General features: G+C 45.6%; 1 protein-coding gene across 7 annotated transcripts in view; it reads right to left on the bottom strand.

Annotated features, from left to right (window-relative positions):
• Mtmr14 (myotubularin related protein 14) overlaps positions 1–21986 on the bottom strand; it is a 47152-nt gene extending 25166 nt beyond the window's left edge. For 6 of the 7 annotated variants that reach the window (XM_041634163.1, XM_041634181.1, XM_041634173.1 and 3 more), the window contains exons 1-7: positions 21712–21986; positions 19111–19259; positions 7644–7752; positions 3763–3838; positions 3368–3428; positions 1564–1686; positions 435–508 (exon numbers count right to left, since the gene is read on the bottom strand). In XM_041634163.1, the coding sequence (XP_041490097.1) occupies positions 435–508; positions 1564–1686; positions 3368–3428; positions 3763–3838; positions 7644–7752; positions 19111–19259; positions 21712–21867 (748 nt within the window). In that variant the 5' untranslated portion in view covers positions 21868–21986. Of the gene's footprint in view, positions 1–434; positions 509–1563; positions 1687–3367; positions 3429–3762; positions 3839–7643; positions 7753–19110; positions 19260–21711 lie in introns of those variants that run through there. The other variant, XM_041634210.1, reaches the window with a different exon arrangement.
• Positions 21987–22193: the final 207 nt, after the last annotated feature.

Raw genomic sequence — 22193 nt, 5'->3', positions numbered from 1 at the left:
CAGCACTGTCTGGGGTGATCCACAAATAGCTCTGGACATTCATGACAAGGCACACACCATATGGGACAGAGCAGCATGAATGATGGCTATGTATGAACATGTCATTTCCTCTTACATGCATAGGCCATATGGATACACAAGATCTAGCCTTTATGACAAACCGGAGTTAAGCTTTTCCAAGTTCTAACTTACACCTGAGGGAATCTGAAGCTCAGAGAAGTAACTTTCTCAAGGTTGTGGCTCATGAATACCAACACCAGGTCCCACCTCTGACCATCACTCCTTGGACAAATATACAACTCTGCAGGATCCTGCCTGACCCTCAAGAATTGACTGCTGTGACCTGGGCCCAAACGTCCAAGCTGCCTGATACAGCTCCTCCCAAACAGTTCCCAGGACACCGAAGCACAGAAAGTTTGACCCTGTTCTCCTACCTGGATATGGGATAGAGAGGAGAGTGAAGTCTGCATAGCGCTGGGCTTTGTCCACTTTCTCAGAGGAGGTTACACTACAAGACAGGGACATAACGTGTTATGATATTCCTATACACACACACAAATACAGACTCCCAAATAAGTAACAATTTCTTACAATGAACTTTTTGCTAAAAAACTGTCCTTCAGACTTAGGAAGGACAGTCAGCAGCAAACAATAAAGAACTCTTCCCTGTCCCCCTTCAACAATGCAAATAAGAGGTCTTTTTCACTCTAACAAAGGAGCAGGCCTCAGCCAGTACCCAGAGTTGGAGGATAACCTTCCATAACAGCTCCATGGAGGCATGAGGCACATCCACTCTTGGTCCTGAGGGTGGGACAGAGCCGGACAGTAGGAAGGACTTCTCTACCTCCAAAGGCCACTCCTAAACATGGGAACATGGAGCTGAGCGTCGTTGCACACTTTCATCCCAGGATCTGGGAAGCAGAGCCAGGAGGATCCTTACAAATTCAGGGCCAGTGTAGGCTACATAGTTCAAGGCCAATTTTGGCCATATTTCAAAACACTATCTCAAAAATACAAAGATCAAAACAAAGAAAAGTAAAATAACAAACAAAAATCAAAATAAACCAAAATAACCCCCACAAAAATACAATAAACAAACAAATAAATAAATGAAAGAGGCCAGGAAGATGGCTCAGTTGGTAAAGTACTTGCTATGCCTGCATGAGGTCTTGAGTTCAGACCCCCAGCACCTATGTAAAAAGCTGGAAGTGGCTGCAAACACCTATAATCGCGATGATGTGAAAGCGGACAGGAGGATCTGCTGGCTTTCCAGCCAGCCAGGAGAGCTGAACTGGTGAGCTCCAGGCTTATTGTAAGACTGTCTTGAAAAATCCAATGGAAAATGACTTGGGGAACATATCTGATGCCAATCTTTGGCCTCCACGTGCACCAACACACACATGTGGATGCAGGCACATCAGGAATGAATGAAAATGCAATGAGAGTCTGCACAGATGGCCCTCATACCAGCCCACCAAGCCAGAAGGGCCATGCACTATGGGCCAGCCCCGCCAATCATGAACAAAGCCTGAGCCTGCTTCATGCCAGATGCCCTGTACTCACTTCATGCCAAACTTCACCTTCTTGTTCTCCACCATCAGGTCACAGATGTACTTGACGGATAGGTATCGAAGCAGCCTGATATCATAGCCTCTCACCTTATCAAAAAGGTGTGTGTCACCACTTCTGAAATAATAGCCAGAGAAAGGGGTTGAGATCCATGTTGATCCAGAGAAGTGTGGGGTAGGGAGCTATTTTGGAAAGTATGGATGGAGACCTCTGTTCAATTATCCAGAAGTCAGAGGGAGCAGGCAAGGAAGGTGACTTTAAGAGATTATCCCTGTCTCGGGACATGGTTCAAAGAAGAGCAATTTGCAGCCAGAGTGGGAAAGGGCTCTCTGCACTGCTTGACATTAAGCCAGAAGACTCGAGATAATCTCAGTTCTAAAAGGCATCAGGCTGGTGGCTCAGACTCTTTAAGCTTCCATTAGAGTTCATCTCCACCTCCCCCTTTTCCCTCTATTTAGGACCATTTTTAGCCATATGCCTTATGAATGTTAACAGATTGAAATTTTTCAATGGATAAAGACTTTTTAGGGTGATCTTATCAGCTGGTTGTGAAATACTAGGTAAGTGAATTTCTTCTACTTAACCAGGCCGTTGAAACAAGGAGAAAGAAAACAAACAACCCCCAAATTCTCAGGCTACTTTCTGTCCCGCCATGCAGATATGGCAGCAGCAGAAAGAGTAAACAGTTACTGCAATGTGTTTTTAATGCCTGCTTCTTGATCACTACCAGGAGCCAGCTGCCTCCCTGAGAACTGTATGCTGTAGATGACCTGGCCAAGGCAGAAGTCACCTGACCTCAGGGGATGCCAAACATTCTTGAGTACAAGCCAGAGCTACTGCTTTCAAAGTCAGTTGCAGAACTTGGGCTTAGCAAAGTACCTGAGCAACAGTTTGGGCGGCGGATCTTACTAGGGTGCTCATGTGCATTCCAGAGATGCTGGATACCAGCTAAAGACTTTCCATGTGATAGCAACCACACAAAGGATATTTGTAGGCTTGTTCACGAAAGACCATTTGAAAGGAGTAGAGTGTACCCATTTTCTCCCTTTAAAGGAGTAGAGTGAACCCATTTTCTCCCTTTAAACCCATTTTCAGTGCTGCATGTCCATAGTTCTAGAGCTTGGGAAATGGTGACAGGACCGGAGAGTTCAAGGTCATACTTGGCTACTTAGGAAGTTCAAAGCCAGGTTGGACTACACAAGACCTTGTCTCAAAATGCAAAAGAAAAAACAAAAAAAAAAAAAAAACAAAAACCAAACCAAACCAAAACAAACAAAAAAACAACCCAGAACTAGTCACTGTGGTTTTATGAAACCATCTCAAATGCTGCCCCCACCCCCAAACACACACATACCAAAGAAGGAAAATGGTGTGTGTGACTCAAAATGCAATTGTGGGATACAGTGGCTACAACCCTGTAATTCAGTGCCAGGTGTGCTGTATGATACCTGGCAAGTTCAAACTTAGCAGGCCAGCTGCATACTGCCACTGTGTAGGGCTCAAGCAAAGACTGACATCTAGGGCTGACCTTAGACCTGCAGCATAGAAACCCTGAGGTCATCGTGTACTGGGATTCCAGCTACAGACTGCTCAGGTATCCAGCAGTGTCTTGATGAAGCTACTGGGTGAACTTAAACAGTGCTGTTTTGAGGGTATGGAGATGGAAAGCAGGGGCAAAGAGCCGATCCACTTACATAGACCAGAGATGAATACCCACTGCCAGAAGAGCATGGCTGCCACCAACCAGGCACCCATCCCAACCCAACCTCCTACCCAGAGTGACCGACCCCGCACTAACCGAAGAGCACAGTCCTCCTCCGTGACATCGTCCACATCTGCCCAGGTATCATCTGTTCCCCCTGCCAGAGAAACCAGTTTGTCAGCACTGAGGCTGGTATCATGGGCTCTACCCAGAGGTGTTCTTACCAGCCTCCTTCCTTGCAGGACCAAGTGTAGATAGCACCAATGCCCCTATCCCAGGTTCAGCCCTCCTATCTCCACCAGAATCCCATGCCTGTCTGTGTAGTAGTTTGCTTGCATCTGAAGTGAATCCCTAGTTTCTGCTGAGTGGAGTGCTCTGGCCTCTACCCTGCTTCATCACACCTGCTCCTTACACCACCGTGCCTGTGGCAGGACTAGTCCCTCTCACTAGGTTCCCAGTCTTAGACCCGCAAAAGGCTGTTCAATATTCACCTGAGAAAAGATAGTTGTATCCAGAGCGTCCATACAGCTCTCCCCATCCAGCCAGGGTGGCCGACCTGCAAATGTGCTGGGAGACAAATAGCATTTTTGGGTCAGATGGTTTCTGAAGCATGCAGAGCTTAAAGAATGCCTAGTGCCCCTTACCAGCACTGAGACCATCACAGTCAGTCTGAAGGATACCTAGAACTTTTTATTAGCCTACAGACTCTACACCAAAGGGGTCTCTCTCCCAGATTCCAGGTACCAGTGTTACTTCAATGATAAGTAAGACTTGAAGAATGTCCATATATACCAGGTACTGGGCACAGTACTGCCAAGTGACACCATCTTCTTACTGAATTCTCATTAAGACAAACATGGAAAGCAGCAGGGATAATCACTATTTCATGGATGAAGAAAAGTGGCGGGGCTGAAGCATCCTCTGGGGAGTCCAATTCCCAGCAACCACATGGTGGCTGGCAACCATCTGCAAGGAGATCTGGTGCCCTCTTCTGGCATGCAGGCATACATGCAGACAGAATACTATATACATAAATAATAATAATAATTATAATACAACTGGCCCAGGGTGGTTAAGGGATGTGAACAGTCATACACAGTGAGGGTCAGGTTGAGAACTGGCCCAAGCTCACATACCTCCAAGGGCCTGTTACTTATTAATTTGGAACTTTTAACATAGAGGGTAACTTTTATACTGAGGGAAATAATTAAAAGAGAAATACCTGGAATCTTAACTTTTAAAATGAACTTATTGAAACAATCCTGATGATATGTGGCTATGTTCTCAGCACTTAAGAGTAAGGGCAGTGACATCAGAAGTTTAAGGCCAGACACAGTTACATAGTGGTTCTGAGGCCAGTCTGGGGTTCATGAGATTATCATAAAAAAAAAACAAAACAAAACAAAAAACAATTTCCAAGGAAGCTCAGTGTGGTTCATGCCTTTAATCCCAACACTCAGAAAGCAGAGGCAGACAGATCTTTATGAATTAAAAGTAAGCCTGGTCTATGTCTAATGGGAACTCACCAAGGCCAGCTGGACTGGGACTGAACGAGCATGTGATCAAACCGGACTCTCTGAATGTGGCTGACATTGGGGGCTGACTGAGAAGCCAATGATAATGGCACTGGGATTTGATTCTACTGCATGTACTGGCTTTTTGGGATCCTAGTCTGTTTGGATGCACACCTTCCTAGACCTGGATGGAGGGGGGAGGGCCTTGGACTTCCCACAGCGCAGGGTACCCTGACTTCTCTTAGGACTGGAGAAGGAGGGGGAGTGGGGAAGGGGGAGGGAAATGGGAGGAGGTAGAAATTTTTAATAAATAAAAAAAGGATAAAACAAAACAAAAAACAAAAAAAGAGTAAGCCTGGTCTACATAGCCAAGTTCTATGGGACAGCCAGGGCTATGTAGAGAGACAGTGCCTCAAAAAAACAAACCTCCAAATTACCAAGGCAACATAGTAGCTATTAAAAGGACTATGAGAAGTAGAAGCCAGTACGGTGTACATGCTAGGATAGTGCTCTAAATTTACCCCACTGCCTTGCTTTTTTTACTTTCTTCATCACAGAAGGGATCATTTTAGAGTTGGAATTCTAAAAGCCAAGCAATAGTATCTTTCTTTTAAAAGACTGTATTTGTACATCTGCATGATGTGTGTTTGTCGGTACTCAGGCCACAGTGTGCATCAGAGTATACAACTTTGTTTAGTTAGTTCTCTCCGCCCACCTTTATGTGAGTTCTGAAGATCAAACTTAGGTTGCCAGGCTTGTATAGTGGGAACCTTTACCCACTGAGCCATCCTGCTAGCCTTTAAACTTCATTATTTAATTTAAGACTACGTCTTTAAATAGTGTGTTGAAATCCAGTAGTGTTTCGGGGTGCTGGGAAATGGGAGATGTTGAGTGACACAGAAGCCAGCCAATCTAGTCTGACGGAAGGCTAGGAGAACTGCCCCCCACCGCATTAGGAGAAAAGGGAAAATGTAAGATGACAGGGCAATTAAAGTTCGTTTCTGAATGTGTGACCCAATCTGGAAGTATAAAGTAGATGTCTCTTGGGACCCCGTCAAGAGACCACTATTGCTTCCAGGGTAGCATTTTTATTTGCCAATCTCTGCTTGTGGTCTCTGTTCCAGAAGCCCATGGAGAATGGCTAGGGCTGATTTCCTGCTGGTCTAAGCAGAATGAACTAGGGTGGGGGCTACCTAACACTTCCTGGGTCTAACAGCATCCAAAATTCAGATTAAACTGCCATCTGTTGGGTACGGCAACACAGGCTTGAAATCTTTGGGAATCTCCAGATACTGGAGGATGGGGGGCGGGAGGGGTTAAGGTCAGTCTAAGCTACAAAGTGAGATCCTGTCTCAAAGTAAAATTAGTTGGTAAAACATTTGTTATGCAACCATGAGAGCTTGCGTTTGGGTCACCAACACCCATATAAAAAGCCAGGCGTGGCAGTACACACATATAATCCTAGAGCTAGAAAGCAGAGACAACAGCACAAGGGTAGAGCTGACTGGTCAGGAAGCACCACTGAATGGGGCTACTCCGGGTTTATGAGAGAGATTGGCTCAAAAGTAAGGTGACAGGGATTGAGAGAATGACACCCAGTCTTGACCCTTAGCTTCAAGCACGTGTGTGCACACAGGCCCCACATTCTTAGACATTAAATAATGCCTAACAGGGTCTGTAATTCTTACACTTAGGAGGCTGAAGTAGCAGGACTGCTTTAATTTTCTTCCCCCTTGCTTCATAGACCTGACAAGTTGAGGGAATTTACTTGCTAGTATTTCACAATCCCTTAATAGGCTAGGTCTGAAAAGTCTTAACTATTGAAGAATTTCAACTTCCCACATTCATAAGGCATGAGGCTAAGAATGGTCATGGGGAGGAGGCAGGAGATGAACTCTGATGGAAGCTTAAAGAGTATCCCAGACTCAGGGAGGGTGAGGCAGAAAGAATGCTATCAGTTTATAGGAGAGCCTGGGCTACTAAACAAAACCCTGACTTTAAAAAAGAGAAAATCAGGAATTGCTTGGTGTTTCCCAAATGACAAAGCTCCACCCAGGTCTTCACTTCAGTTTAGAGCTGAAATTATGTCAATGCCCACGTACTGATGCATTCACAAGTCCACGTCAGAAGTCAGAATAAATGTATTTCTCATTCTTCTGTGTAAGACACAAGGACTTAATGGAGCCTAGGCTGTCCCTAAACTCCTTGATTCTCTTGCCTCTACCTTCCAGGTATCGGGATTACAAGTGTGCACTGCCATGCCTGACTCAAATCTAGTTCTCTCGCTGTGTAAACTTGATCAAGTTGTTTGCCACTCTGAACCAACAGACAGTAAGATAGGTAAATGAAACCACATTATGGAGCTACCCTAACAGTCCTGTTGAGCACATGAACTGCAAGGATTGGGACTTTTGTCTCCTTTACAGGATGATATATTTCAAGTTCTGAGATACTGCCTGGCACAAAGTACACATTCAATAATACCTGGCTAATCATGGGACTGAAAGAAGGAACAAACAGCATAATATTATCTGATTTAATGTACTCTGTAAACCAATGATGTAGGCTTGTGGAATAAACTGAGGCCACATGCAGGTAAAATGCCAGGACCTGACAGTCTAGCTCTATAGTATGGGTTAGGGAGGTAGGAAGGCTCTGGTGTTTCATCCCTTCCCTATCTGAAAATCTCTTTCAGTTGGAAATGGTCTATTTCTCTGGCCTGTTTCCCACAGTGCCAGGTGTCCAACAACCAACTATCCTGCCTTTGGTTGCTAGAAAAGAAAAAGGATTTACAATTTTACATGAAGTCAGTAACCCAAAGACAGGGGACAGCAAATGAGGCTACGGGTGGGCCTTACCTTGCCTTTGAACAGGATCACTGGGCAGACAAACCGTCCTCTGCACCTGGCCATCTTGCTGCGGTGGATGAGGTCTTGCAGCTTGCTCACCTGCACGGTGCTCTGGAACCTAACATACAGGCAGAAGAGGCAGGTCAGCCGGACTTTCGGATGGGTACTCACGCAGGAGATGCGAAGATGCCTACACATGTCAAGCCTCTCTGGGACTCTGTTTTTGAGAGAAGTTCTCACTACATAGCCAAGGTAGACCTTGAATTCACTATGTAGCTATGTAGCCCATGCTAGCCTTAAACTATATAGCCTAAGCTAGCTTTTTTTTTTTTTTTTTTTTTGGTTTTTCGAGACAGGGTTTCTCTGTGGCTTTGGAGCCTGTCCTGGAACTAGCTCTGTAGACCAGGCTGGTCTCGAACTCACAGAGATCCGCCTGCCTCTGCCTCCCGAGTGCTGGGATTAAAGGCGTGCGCCACCACCGCCCGGCTCCTAAACTAGCCTTGAATTTGTAGCAAGCCTCTTAGCTCAGTCTCCCAAGTGCTGTGATCACAAACATGTCCACCACACCAAGTTTTAGTCACTAAAAATTTAGCAAATGCCATTATTTCTGAACTTCAGATCACTGATATATTGAGTTTTTCAAGAAAAGAAAAACTGTTAATTACAAGTATTATAATCCAAGTCACCCTGATTTAGTGCCTTTCCAATGAAAAAAAACAAAGACAAGCAAAGGGCTGAAGAAGGAGGACTGCTATAAGTTCAAAGCTAGCCTGGGCTATATAGAGAGTTCAGGCCAGTCTGGGTCAAATAAGATTGCCTCAAAACACAAGCCCCCTCCCCAGCAAAATCAAAACCAAAATCAAAAACAAATGGGGGCTGGAGATGGCTCAGTGGTTATTAAGAGTACTGGTTGCTCTTCCAGAGGACCCAGGTTTAATTCCCAGCACCTGTAGCTCCTGCACTATGGGGACTGTACGCAAGCCAGGAACTAAGCTGAAGACTTAAAAAACATGTACAAAGACAGAGACAAGGGGACACGGGTCATCCTTGATACAACAGTGCCAAGAATGCCCACTTTATTGTGCTCAGGGGCAGCTTATATTGGGCTCTGGCCATGCCCCAACTCTTGGGATCTTTCAGCTGCAGACCCACCAGCCTGCCATCCGGGTCTCATGCTAAGAGCAGCTGCAGACTGCTCAGAGCAGAGGAAAACAGTTGATTACAAGAAATTCAGGGTCTGGTGGTCCAAAGTCCCCAACACATCCCTCTTTTCTATATAATTATGGGCATGGAACAAATATGATAACTAATTGGAAATGCCCTAGCGAACATAGTCACTGTCCCAAAGTCTCTCTCAGCCAGGATGGCTCCACCAGGTCAGGCACCAACTTGGCTGGAGCGACATGTCTTGCACTGCTGGGAGGCATGCTCAATCCCGCCACAAACTCCTGGACATGCAGAGCTAGGAACCACAACCTTCTTCTCAGGCTGCCCAGCAAGGTCTGAACAGCTGCCTCTCGGCTTGCAGGGACTCTGGGAAGCAGGCTCACACTTGGGAATAGCAGAAGGGGCCCGAGCTCCCCCTGCTCCTTGGGCCCACACAATGGCGGACAGGTTCCTGAGCTCCCCCTGCTCCTTGGGCCCACAATGGCGGACAGGTTCCTGAGCTCCCCCTGCTCCTTGGGCCCACAATGGCGGACAGGTTCCCGAGCCCTACTTCCTCCAGTAAACAATTATTTAGGGAATTTGGGCGTCGTTCTCTAGAGTACTTCCTGCTGATTGGGGGTTCTGTATCTTTGGGGGTTTTCCCAGCGACATTTCTGGGCGTCTTGGTGAATCAAACCACATTAGCCTTGAATGATTCCACAGGCTCTCATCTTCTGTGGAAACAAAAGCAGAACCTCTTTTCCAAAACAACATATCCTTAGACCCATATTTAAAGTCAAGATACCTTTTTTAGCAGTTCTCTGTGCATATTCCTTCCTTTCATGTCTTATAATCTGTCTATACTCTTGTCTCTTTAAAGACTTACTCAAAACACACATAACACACATACCCATCTTTGATCCACCCTCACCATTCCTGAGAGCCATCTCGCTGAGGGCTTCCCTTTGTAAAACTACACTGGTTCCGTTCCACACTCTACTTGCTACGCACTATGGGAACTAGGCTGAAAATTTAAAAACCTACACATATAGACATAGACAGACAGATGGGGCCACAGGGGCATCCTTGAGACAAGAGTGCCAAGAATGCCCACTTATTGTGCTCAGGGGCAGGTTATATAGGGCTCTGGCCACGCCCCAGCTCTCGGGATCTTTCAGCTGCAGACCCACCAGCCTGCCATCCAGGTTTCATGCTAAGAGCAGCTGCAGACAGCTCAGAGCAGAGGAAAACAAGTTGTTTACAAGAAATTCAGGGTCTGGTGGTCCGCAGTCCCCAACAAGCACCCAAATGGCAGCTCACACCTACTTGTAACTTCAGTTCCAGGGAACCTGACACCTTCATACAGACATAAAACAATACAGACAGCAAAACAATTCACATAAATAAAAATAAATTAACTGGCTAATTAATTTAAAAAATCAAAATTTTTTTTAAAAAGGAAATTAGCTCCAGCAAGCTACACCAGCACCAAACAACACCTCCCTACAGAAGCAGCAACACTGGCATGTGTGTGAGTGTACAGGAGAAGCTCACTAGTCAGCCAGGCTACCTGGTGAGTGCCAGGCTTTATGAGACTCTACCTTACAAGGCTGTACATGAGATGGAAAGATCACTGCCTCCACAGACACTTCATGCACACACACACAAACACCACACACTAAGGGAAACGAGGCAGGAAAGAGCTATACAGTGACCACTTAGAAGGAAGGCAAGGGTCTTCCTTTTTTGGGCTTTGGGCCAGTCTTACAGAAAGTTCAGTCCCTTCCACATGCTGGTCCTTCAGATAATTCTGTTACCACACAGCTCCCCAGGGCGCATGGACCTGAATAGTGTTTCAGGAAGGGTAGATTAGTGACACTCATGGTCTGTGAACTCCAATGGTAATGCAGATAACACAACTGCAGTCTTAGGCTGGTGGTGTACACCTGTTACCTCAGCATTCAGGAGGCAAGGGCAGGCAGTCTAGCCTGATCTACATAGTTTGAGTTCCTGGTCACCAAAGACCCTGTGTTTAAAAAAAAAAAAAAATGAGTCTGCTGGGCAGTGGTGCTGCAGGCCTTTAGTCCCAGCATGGAGTTTGAGGTCAGCCTGGTCTACAGAAGAGTTCCAGGAGAGCCAGGGTGACACAGAAACCCTGTCTCAACTCCTCCAGTCCTCCAAACAAAAAACAAGCTTAGCTGTTTTGAAGATAAACTGGGCCATGGTGGCACATACCTATAGTTCCAGCTCTCAGGAGGAAGCAGAAGGCAATTTTGAGGCCAGGCTGGACTATACAGCAAGTAGGGACCTACAAGACCTATGTAGGGATGCTATTTCAAAACAATCTAACAGCAACAAAAAGACAAAACACAATACACAAACAACAACAGCAGCAACAACAAAAATCCCAAACAACCCATAGCTGACTTCCATTTGAGACAGGGTCTCATATAGCCCAGGCTGGTCTCAAACTCCTGAGCCTCCCACCTCCACTTCCCAAGTGCTGGAAATTTTGGTATGCAACACTATGCCTGTCTCTCCTCCTGTAGGAAAATAAAGGTTTATACATATATATAAAATATATTAAGGTTTCTTAAGCCCTAAACCATGGCTTAAGATTGTAATGACTATCAAGTGGAAGCATCTGAAATTGAAGTCAAAACAGTTTTAAAGACAGGTTGGGAGGTGGCTGAGAAGTCTGGAAGAGCTGGAGATGGGAAGAAGCAGGGCAACTAAAATACACTGTATACATGTATGAAAATTTCTAATCCATTAAAATATATTTTACAACGTCATATGCCAGGCTTAGCAGCACACACTTGAGATTTCAGTTATTACATGGGGAGTTGGGGTGGAGGGGTAGGCAAAGCTGGGGGATTGATCACAAATCCAAGTTCTGTCTGAGCTAGAGTGAAGTTAAGGTCAGCCTTCAAAATTTAGCAAACCTCAGTCTCAAAATGAAAAAAGGCTAGTGAGATGGTTTTGCAGGTAAAAGTAAATGTTCTTGCCATGCAAGCTGACTACCTGAGTCCAGTCCAAAGACCCCATGTACACAGGGAAGGAAAGAATGGGCTCCATAACATGTTTGTCCCACCTCCCACATCATATACACACAGTAGTAAACAAAATTTTAAAATATAGCTTTATGGTATGGCATTTGCCCATTATGTGTGAGGCCCTAGGTTCAATTCCCAGAACCTAAAAATAAGGTAGCAGAGGAGAATGTGTCTTCAAACAAAAGCCAGTTTAATGATCATAAGAACAGACAGAAAGACTGGGGATGGACTGAGTGGAGCACTCCTCCTATGAAGTCTCTTTTACTCTTATCGGTTTTCTCACTTCCATTTAAAACATTTGCTCTGTTCAGACACCATCTCCTCTATTGCTTAGGGTCTTAGCTGGGCTCATCCCTGTGGGTTCTTGGGCATTTTTCTAGAGCCTGGATTCTTACTAACTCCATAATTGCTTCCTCAATCAAGATATCTCCTTGCTCTCATATCTGTCCTTCCTCCATCTTGACTATTATTACCATAGAACCTTCGTCCAACAACAGAACAGAGGCAATGACCCACATCGGAGCACTGGACTGAGCTCCCAAGATCCAGTTGAAGAGTGGAAAGACTGAAAGTATGAGCAAGGAATTCAAGACCATGAGGAGTTCATCCAGTGAGACAGTTTGCTTGAGCTAATGGTAGCTCACCAATTCCAACTGGACTGGGAGTGAATGAGCATGGGAACAACCAAGCCCCTTTGAAAGGGGTTGACAATTGGGGTAGACTGAGGGGCCACTGATAGTGACACTGGGATTTGTCTCTACTGCATGTACCGGCATCTTGGGATCCTATTCTCTTAGGATGTAAACCTTGCTCAACCTAGATGTAGTAGGGAGGGCCTTGGACTTTCCACAGGGCGGGGTGCACGGCCCTCTCTTAGGATTGGAGGGGGTGGGGTGGGAGGGTCTGTGGAGGGAGAGGGAGAAGAGTGGGAGGAGGGGAAGGAGGGGGAATTTGGATTGCTAATTTTTAAAGTAATAATATAATAAATTAATTTAAAAAATTGCTCTGCGGGGCTGGAGAGATGGCTCAGAGGTTAAGAGCACTGCCTGCTCTTCCAGAGGTCCTGAGTTCAATTCCCAGCAACCACATGGTGGCTCACAACCATCTGTAATGAAATCTGGTGCCCCTTCTGGTCAGCAAGCATACATACAGACAGAACACTGTATACATAATAAATAAATAAATCTTTAAAAAAAAATTGCTCTACAAAAATCAAAAGAACCCAAGAGGTTTAAGAAGACTAACACCCCTTAGTATAGCTTTCTGGAAGGTCAGGTTTAAGAAATAATTTTTGTTAATAAATTTTTTTTCTTTCGTGAAGGAGGAAGAATGGCAAGTTTGTGAGGCTAGGGTGCCTTTTTCAATCAAGTACCCACAGACAGGACGGCATTGACTCACCAGCAAATCCTGCATCTGAGAAGCCGGCTGCTGCTGCTTTCCCTGCCTTGGTTTCTCTATGATAAGTAAAGGCACTTAGTCCAAGACAGTGCAGCACTAAATTCTAGGAATATCGGGCAAAGCACACAGCTTGGCTCCCAGCGCCTAGCTTCCCACCTATCCGGTCACCATACCCTTCTCTCAGCCTTGGCAGCACTCTCTGCTGCGCTGACCTCAGCTGGTTCACAGCAGTCCCCTCTGGGCCTAATCTCAGAACGTCGAAGTAGAGGCTGGTGAATCAGGAGTTCAAAAGTCAGCCTTAACTATTCTTTTGAGTTTACAGTTAGCCTGGGCTAAATTATGAGACCTTACCTCAAAAACGAACAGAAAAGCAGAGAGATTGTTTAGTGGCTAAAAGCACTTCCTGCACAAGTCTAGATTCTAATACTGTAACAAGCTGGGCAAGATCTCATGTGCCACTGTAACACCAGTATAGTTGGGGGCAGGGCAGTGGGCACTGATGGGGCTTGCTGGCTGTCAGACTAGCTGGAAAATGAGAACTCTTTCAGGGAGAGACCTTTCTTCAAAGGAATAATGTAGAGTGCGATAGATGAACACAATGTTCTTTGGACTTCATGCTTGTGCACAGGTACATGTACCTCCCCCCGCCACTTGCACCTACACCACACCCATATACTATATTCACACATTTTGGGGCGGGGGGTGGGGGGAGGTTGGAAAATCAGGCACTACCATACCAGGTCCAGTTCTAAGTACTAGGAGGTAGAGACAGGAAGGTCAGGAATTCAACAAGGTCATCTTGACTATGTACAATTCAAGACCAGCCTGGGCTATATGATATCCTGTCTCAAAATCCAAACATACAAAACCTTCCATCTCCCAGGTTAAGTGCTTGCAACACAGAAGGCTGAAGCAAGAGTTCCAGGCCAGCCTGTGTTACACAGTGAAACCAGATCTCATAAAAACACCCCACAAACACACGCATCATCATCAACATAGAGATAGTACCAGTATTTAACTCTGAACTGTCAGGGTTCTTGCTATTGCTTTGTTGCTGCTATTGAGACAGAGTCTCACTATGTACCCCAGGCTGTCCGCAGGCTCAAAATACGTTAGCCTCCCAAGGACTGGGATTATGCTGGATTCTGAGTTCTTCTAAGTATAACAACATTCCTTTTCTATTAGGCTAGATCATGGCTTATCTGCCTGGTCACTAGTCAAAGAACCAGTTCTGTTTCCGCTTTCTCCCTAGTTCCTGTTTCTGCTTTCTCCCTAGTTCCCGTTATTTTTTTTTTTTTCTAATCACTTCCAGTGAATTAACTATCTGGCCTATGACCACACCCGAATGAGCACTGTATTCTTATACACTTGTATCTACAACCAGGTGGTGAAACTTCCTTTACTATTTATTTATTTGCTGTTGGAGAGTGAACCCAAGGCCTGTCAGAATTAAATCTCTAGCCCCCTCCATTGGCATTAACTGGTTTTTAGTCTTCATGAATATCATTTGCTCACAAAACTATTTTTAAAGCATGGTGTGGTAACACACAACTGTTATTACCCTCGAGGCCAAGGCAGGAAGACTAGTTGTGTGCGGGAACAAGCAACCTAGTTTAGGAATGCTGTACAGTTTAAGAACACTTCTTGTCAGAACTGATGTAGCAACACTATTTTCTGTTTTTTTTTAAATTTTCTCTGTGTGTGTGTTTGTATGTGTGTGTGCAAGCCCTTTCAAAGGATTGTTTATTTATTGTGGGGGAGGGAAGGAGGAAAGGATAAGCATACATCATGGTATATAGAGGTCAGAGGACAAAGCTGAGGAGGTGGTTCTCTCCTGATACCTTGTTTTTTGAGGGAGGGTCTTATTTCTGCTGCTGTGCTGTATAACTGTCTTTACTTCCTATCTTGTTATAGGAGCTCTGGGATTATAGACACTGAGTCCCCACATTGGGGTTGAAAGGGACTGTAACAGAAGTGCTTCTCACCTGATCGGCCATCTCACTGCACGATGACCCACGCTAGTCTGGAACTCACAGCAATCCTATCTCAGCCTCCACAGTGAACCAGTAAGCCCAGCTAGAGTCCACAGTTTTAACCACCACAAAGAGCTCAGGCCCTCTGTAGACTGCCATTGCTTGTTAAACCCACCAAGCTTGAGAATGAGGATTTCACAAGTGGGGCTTCTCCTATTGAATTCTTGGGGTCCGCCAAACAGAGGCAGCTAAGCAAACATTCAGAGAAAGCCCTCTGGCCTGCCTGGACAGAGGGTGGGCAGAACTGTGGAGGCTCATTAGCTAGACCAAGTCACTTCCTGAATCTAGTTATACCATGCCTAACTCAGTTTGACTAGTGTCACATTAATACTTAAGCATGTAGTCATATTTCTTTCTATCCAATTATATTCACACTCTATTCCCTTCAACAAAGTCACTGCCAACTAAAAGTCACTTCAATATAACGCAATGACCATGTAAGAAGTGAAAAGTAACTACAAACTCAAAAAACAGGGCACTTAGACATATGCTTGTAATCCCAGCTATACAAGACATGAGGATTCTGAGGTCAAGATCAGCCTTAACAACTTAGCCAAGATCCCATCTCAAAAAGAAAAAAAGGGGCTGGAGAGATGGATCCATTGATTAAGAGCACATGCTGCTCTTCCAGAGGACCTAAGTTTAGTTCCCAGCATCCATACTAGGAAGTTCACAATCACATGCAAGCTCCAGCTCCAGCAGGGGCTGAATGTCTCTGGCCTTCATTGGTATCTGCAAATCAGTGCATATACCCACAGACACACATAATTTAAAAAACTGTTCAAAGCCCTGGGTTTGATCTTGACACCAAACAGATACAAAACCAAATTCTAACAAGTCTTGTAGGTGTTTTCCTGGAAAGTGAGACCCTCATGGACAAGGTGGCAGTAAAGAAAAGGCAGAAGGGGGACAGTGTGGAATCATTCCACTTACTGGCTCTTGGGTAAAGGGAAATTGTCTCCCTGGGCTTCATCTTTTTCCTCTGTAGAATGGGGGTGATTCTATATTTTTCATAGGTGACCGCAGGACTTAAATAAGCTGGCGTGTGAAATCCCAACAGATAACAACCAGTAGGCAATCAAATACCACCCCTCTCACCACCTCAAGACAGGACAGAGTTCAGGCTTCTTTCAGACTTACCTTGTAGCCAAGAATGGAGTCAGTTCTCTTCTGCTACTATGTAGGTCCTGGGAATAAGACTCAGGTCCTCAGGCTTAGAGGCAAGAGCTTTTACCCAAGGAACCATCTCAAAAGCCCTGACCCCTGACTTTGAACTTCTGATACCCTTGCCTCCACCTCTAAAGGCCTGGGATTACAAGCATGCACCACAATGGCCAGTTTATATAGTGCCAGGGATTGAACCCAGGGGCTTCATCTATGCCCTATCTATGTACTCTGACAACTGAGCTACAGCAGCCATTGGAGAGATTATTCTCTTTAAGGCTAGAATGAATAAACACTGAACATGTTTCTTTCAGAACAACTAACCATCCGAGAGCTCATTAGAGAATGCCGAATCCTGGTCCCACCTCTGAGGTAATGAATCATATTCTGCAGTAAAAAGATGCCTTGGTGATTCACTCACAAAGTTGAGGTGTTAAGCTAAGCTTAACATCTGAATGCTATCAGAGGACAGAGGTTAAGTGCCAGACAGCACTGTAGGAAAGAGCAGAAGAAAAATAGAAGAGTTGTTCAGAAATAGTAATTTGGGCAAGGCATGGTGGGAGAGACTTCTAATTCCACCTCTTGGGTGATGTAAGCAGAAGGTTCATGAGTTCAAGGCCAGTCTTGGTTATGTGGATGACAATACTGATAGTGAAGAGATTGAGAGAGGGCATGTGAGAGACAGACACAGACTTACTGACCACCTTGAATGATTTTAAAAGGCTAAGTTTCCCTACCCTTGGAAGGGCAGTTAGGAAGAGAAAAACTACGAACAGTACAGTAAGGTGCTATAATAAGCACAGATGCCCAGGGAAGATGTGATACCAGTTCTAAGACCTTCACAGAAGAGTAATACACTTAACTTTTCAAGGGTATCGAGAAGTGGGCACTTGTCTAGATACCACTGAACGTGAGGGAAACAAAGGCTTTATTCTTAAACTCCTCTACCTGTAAACCATCTCTCCCCACATCTGTCTACGGAATTCTAAAATGGAGAATGTGGAAATTCTGGTTTAGAAGGCCCAAGAGGGGATCTTAGAATCTGTACTCATCATTTGTACGCAGGTGTTACTGATGAAAAGCACTAACATCCTTACATGTCCCAAAAGTTCACACTCCTTGGTAATGATCAAGATGCTACACCAAGTTAACCATGGAGGCTCACACCTGTAATCTCAGCACTTGGGAGGCTGAGGCAGAGAGTTAAGATAAAGATCAGCTAGGTCTACAGTGTGAAACCTGTCTCAAAGCAAACAAAACAAGAGGAGGGCAGGAAAGGGAAAGGTGAGAAAAGGAAGGAAGAAAGGGGTGAAGGGAAGAGAGGACAAGGAGAAAGGAAGGAAAAGGCAGGAGAAAAAAGGAAAAGGAAAAGTCTATTTAAAAGTTGTTCCTAAGAACTCTGGGGATACACTATCACCCTCCCAAGCCCTGTTGCACAGGCTCTCTATCATGAGGTTGTCTCATACAAACCAGGCAAGATTAGCCATTCTCCATTTGCCTACAGCAGCACTTCCCAACACCGACCACACATATGAATTACTTAGGCATCTTGGTATGCTGTGATTTTTGACCCCCTGGCTCTAGAACCCCAAAGTCCTTGCTTCTCCTCAGGTCTCGGCCTAATGGCCTTGCTTTGAAGACAGGAGCCTACCCATCACCCTTCATCCATAGGGCCAAGCTTACATAGCAGCTCCTGGAACTTCCTTAAGATAAACAGCAAGCAGGGAACTCAGGTGAAGAAACTGGGAGCAAACATGGAGTCTCAGTGTTGTGCCAAAGAACCATTACCCTTTACTGACCACCTAATGAGAGACTCTGGTATCAGGTGCTTCAAGTCTCCTCCGCTGTGAACTGTTAACCTACGTAAAGCACTCAAGTCTGTGTAACACCTTAGTACACCGGATAGCTCTTATTTTTAATTCTTAATGCAAACACATCAGACCTGTATTAGCACCATTTATAATCAGGGACTGCACTAGTCACGTTTCTAGAAATTTAATTAGTCTTTGCAAGCCTTAATTATGATGAGGCTTGGAATTACCAATGAAATCCTAAGGACAAAGAAGATGAATAACTTGCCTAGGGTTAGTTACATAGTCAGAAAATGGACAACCAGGATGTTAACTCAAGCAGTGTGACTTTAGACCTTAAGTTCTTAAGATATACACATGGCAAAAAAAATTAAGCCTGTTTTGAAAGCCGGGCATGGTGGCATAAGCCTGTAATGCCAGCACTTAGGTGGTAGAGGCAGGAGGATCAGAAGTTAAAGATCATTTCTTTGGCTACACAAAGAGCTCATGGCCAACTCAGGCTACATGATATCCTATCTCAATAAAATACAGTCTATCTCAATATGTCACCATTCCTTCTAACTACGCCTGCTAAAGACAAGCAAAGATGAAACAACCTTCCCTCAGGTTGTTTCAGGGAAGTAAAGTATTGTGTTGGTTATCTTAGGTCAGTAAAGTCAAATATGAAAGAGAAACCCATTGCTATGACTCCACTTCTCATGCTATCCCCACACTACCCTGCCAGTCAAACTCAAAGTCATAAGTAAACAAAGATGCCAATAACTAAACACCACCTGGGAAAGCGAGCATGCCCTGCCCAGTTTCCTGACCCTGGAGATGAGCTTCTCAGGTCTACCAGACATGCACACTATGGTGACAGGATGCTCACGTGTCTCTCTCTTTCTCAGAACTCTCATACTCCAGGAATACGATGTGGCGGGGGTAGTGGCCGCAGATATCACCATTCACATTTGGAATCACGCTGAAACAGTAGTCACGGCCAAATAGCTCCAGACATCTCTTCTCAATGCGTTCAACCTGCATAGAGAAGGAGACTTGAGCATAAAGAATCTTGGGATCTAAAGTCATGAGAATTAAATGGCCCATGAATAAAGAGGCCACTGGAAGTGACAAGTACTTTTGTGATTATCATTCAGTGTTGGGAAGAAACATAATGCTGGGCCACAGGCCCTTCTATATTAACTCACATTGTATGCTTCAGAAAGATATCTAAATCCATCATTTACACTGTATGTAAGACTATGTGTAGTCAGTTCGGCAGTGGTGACACACACTTTAATCCCAGCACTCGGGAGGCAGATGCAGGCAGATCTCTGTGAGTTCAAGGCCAGTCTGGTCTACACAGTGAGTTCCAGGACAGTCAAAGCTGTACAAAGAAACCCTTATCTTGAAAACAACACACAGTTTGTAGTTAACACTGGAGAGAGTCTATCATTCATAAGATGTAAAAATTCTTTCTAGATGTAGTGACACATGCCTGTTATCCCAGCACTTGGAATGCTGAAGCAGGAAGGTCAAGAATTCAAGGCCAAGCTGGGCTACATAGTGAGTCTTTGTCTCAAAAAACAAAGCAGCAGTAACTCTTGCTTAAGGTTACTATAAGAGCATTAACACATTCCATTTCTTTGATACTAGATGCTTTCCTATTCTAGAGCCCCAAGATAATAATATTTGAAGCTCTTGTCAGTCAGACACGGTGGGCACACCTGTAATCCTAGTACATAGGATGCTGAGGTAGGGGGATGGCAAGTTCAAAGTCAGTCTAGGAATATACATACATACATACATACATATATATATATATGACCATGTCTCAATAACTCCTACAAAAACAAAGCAGCTCTAGTCAGCAAAATGAAAGCTGCAGACAGCTGGCTCCTTCCCTACTATCTGCTTATAATACTGAAGGCAAGGCTCCCTCTAAAGTTACTCCTTTTGCTCACAGTTCAGAGAAGAGGCCACTAGCAGAAAAGCTTACAACTTGTAACCTATCAACAACTTTGCAAGACACCATGATGCCTGGAGCAGTATTAGGACCAGCTACATGAAAGTAAAGGTTTAGCTTGTAAAACTCTAATCTTCAGACATTAAGAGGGAGGTGGAATCCATCTCAAAATCACATACCTCCTGCAAGCACTCAAATGAGCCTCCTTGACCACAGGTGTAATGGGTCACACCTGTAAGCAGTACTTGGGAGGCCAAGCAAGAGGATCATTGTTACAAGCCATCCTGGGATACATAATGAATGTGAGGCCAAGCCAGGGCCCCAAAGGAAGACCATGTCTCAAAAGAGGCAAGATTGGTGATGCATCTCATCTGGTAGCGTTCTTGTCTGGGATGCAGAAAAACCTGCGTTCAATCTCTAGCACCATATAAACCAAGCATGAAGGTGCACACCTGTAACCCCAGCAGTTGGGAAGTGGAGACAGGAGGATCAGGAGTGCACAACTTGGTTTTGGATATATCACAAATTTAAGACCTATCTGAACAAACACACATTACAAATCTAGGGTGTGACCACCAGAAATTGTGATTTAAGAGAATCTAAGACCAAGAAACTTTTGTGTTTAAGTAGTACCCCAAATGATGCCAATTATAATCTGAAAGGTACTTAGCTAATCTGGAGAGATACTACCCCATCATTACTGGTCTCTCCTAGGTTACCTCTGAGACTAATAGAAGATGTCATCTACAGCATGTCCCAGCCCCTAGGTAACCTCTGGAGCCAAACCAGTTTATGGTCCAGGACAGACGAACCCCAATAAGTAAACGAAATGCTAAAGCTGCCACACTGGAATTGAGAAGGGGTAGGGTCTACCAGTGTGCAGAGGCGAGTACGTCTCAATCAGACCAGGAGCTTTCAACGCCTTTGTAATTAGAACAAAGGGAAATTCCGGGGGTGGGGGGACAACAGAAACTTCTTTCTGATAAAAGGAACAGAAAGGGAATGTGGGTTGTCTTCTTGTTTTACAGGAAAGGAAAGGGAAGGGCCTAAGTCATGCTGGCACCTTATAAGGAGGCGACTAACTCAGCTGCTCTCTGGGCACCATAATGCCCCACTACTCCAGGCTCCTGCTCTGATCTCTGGGCAGGGAGAATCTCTTCCCCATTTTTCCTCTGACTTTAGAGGTTTTTATTAACTGTTGGCAACCCCTTCTAGGCTCATGAAGGGTAGCAATTTTCCCTATTTCCTACTGTCTAACCTTTGTACCTGGCCCGCAGCTCCGACCCTTGACCTCCAAACCCCTTGTCTAAAGTACCCCCCCCCCCAAACAAAACAAAAGAGCCTTGGTCCTCTCTTTGGTGTTAAGCCAGACCCTTACTCTCCGAGTCCACATCCTGGATAAGTTCCCCCTCTGTGCCTCTCCAGGGAGGTCCCTTCCCGCTCTCCTCCCATCCCTGACTGTAGTCTTCCCTCAGTAACTCAGGCCTGGGACCAGTTCCAGGTCGCTGCACCTCTGGGGCTCACCTTAGAGCCTCCAGTCCCGCCGCTGTCCTTGGCCCGGTACTGAGTCCGGGAGAACTCCTCCAGCAGCTCCCCAAGCCCCGGTTCCTGAGGCGGCGGGTTACCCGAAGAGGCGGTGGACCCCGCCGAGGCGGCGGCGGCGGCCCGAGCGCCCGCCATGCCCAGCCTCGCGTCCCCTCAGGGTTCCTTCACCAGGCCCATGGCACCTGAGTCTCGGACTCCAGCTCTAAAAAGCCTCATGAACCGCCTCAGCCGCCGCCTTCTTCTTCCACTTCCGGCCCCGCCCCACCTCTCCGGATGTTTACTCCTGCGACGGCCAATCAGAGCCCGGGTTCGTGTCCGGCCCACAGGTTCCCGGCCCACCCCTGACGCGGAGGGATCCAAGTGGTCTCACGGCGGGGGCCGCGCTCCGCCCAAGGGGTTTCCCCGGAGGAAGCCGGGCTAAACCATTGCGGCTGCGGAGGGGCGGCGGCGGGAACCATCGG

The sequence above is a fragment of the Microtus oregoni genome, unplaced genomic scaffold, assembly GCF_018167655.1.
Source record: "Microtus oregoni isolate MIOR12 unplaced genomic scaffold, Mior012 000002F_ref0000024, whole genome shotgun sequence".
NCBI lineage: Eukaryota > Metazoa > Chordata > Mammalia > Rodentia > Cricetidae > Microtus > Microtus oregoni.
This window is presented reverse-complemented; position numbering and strand designations above follow the sequence as displayed.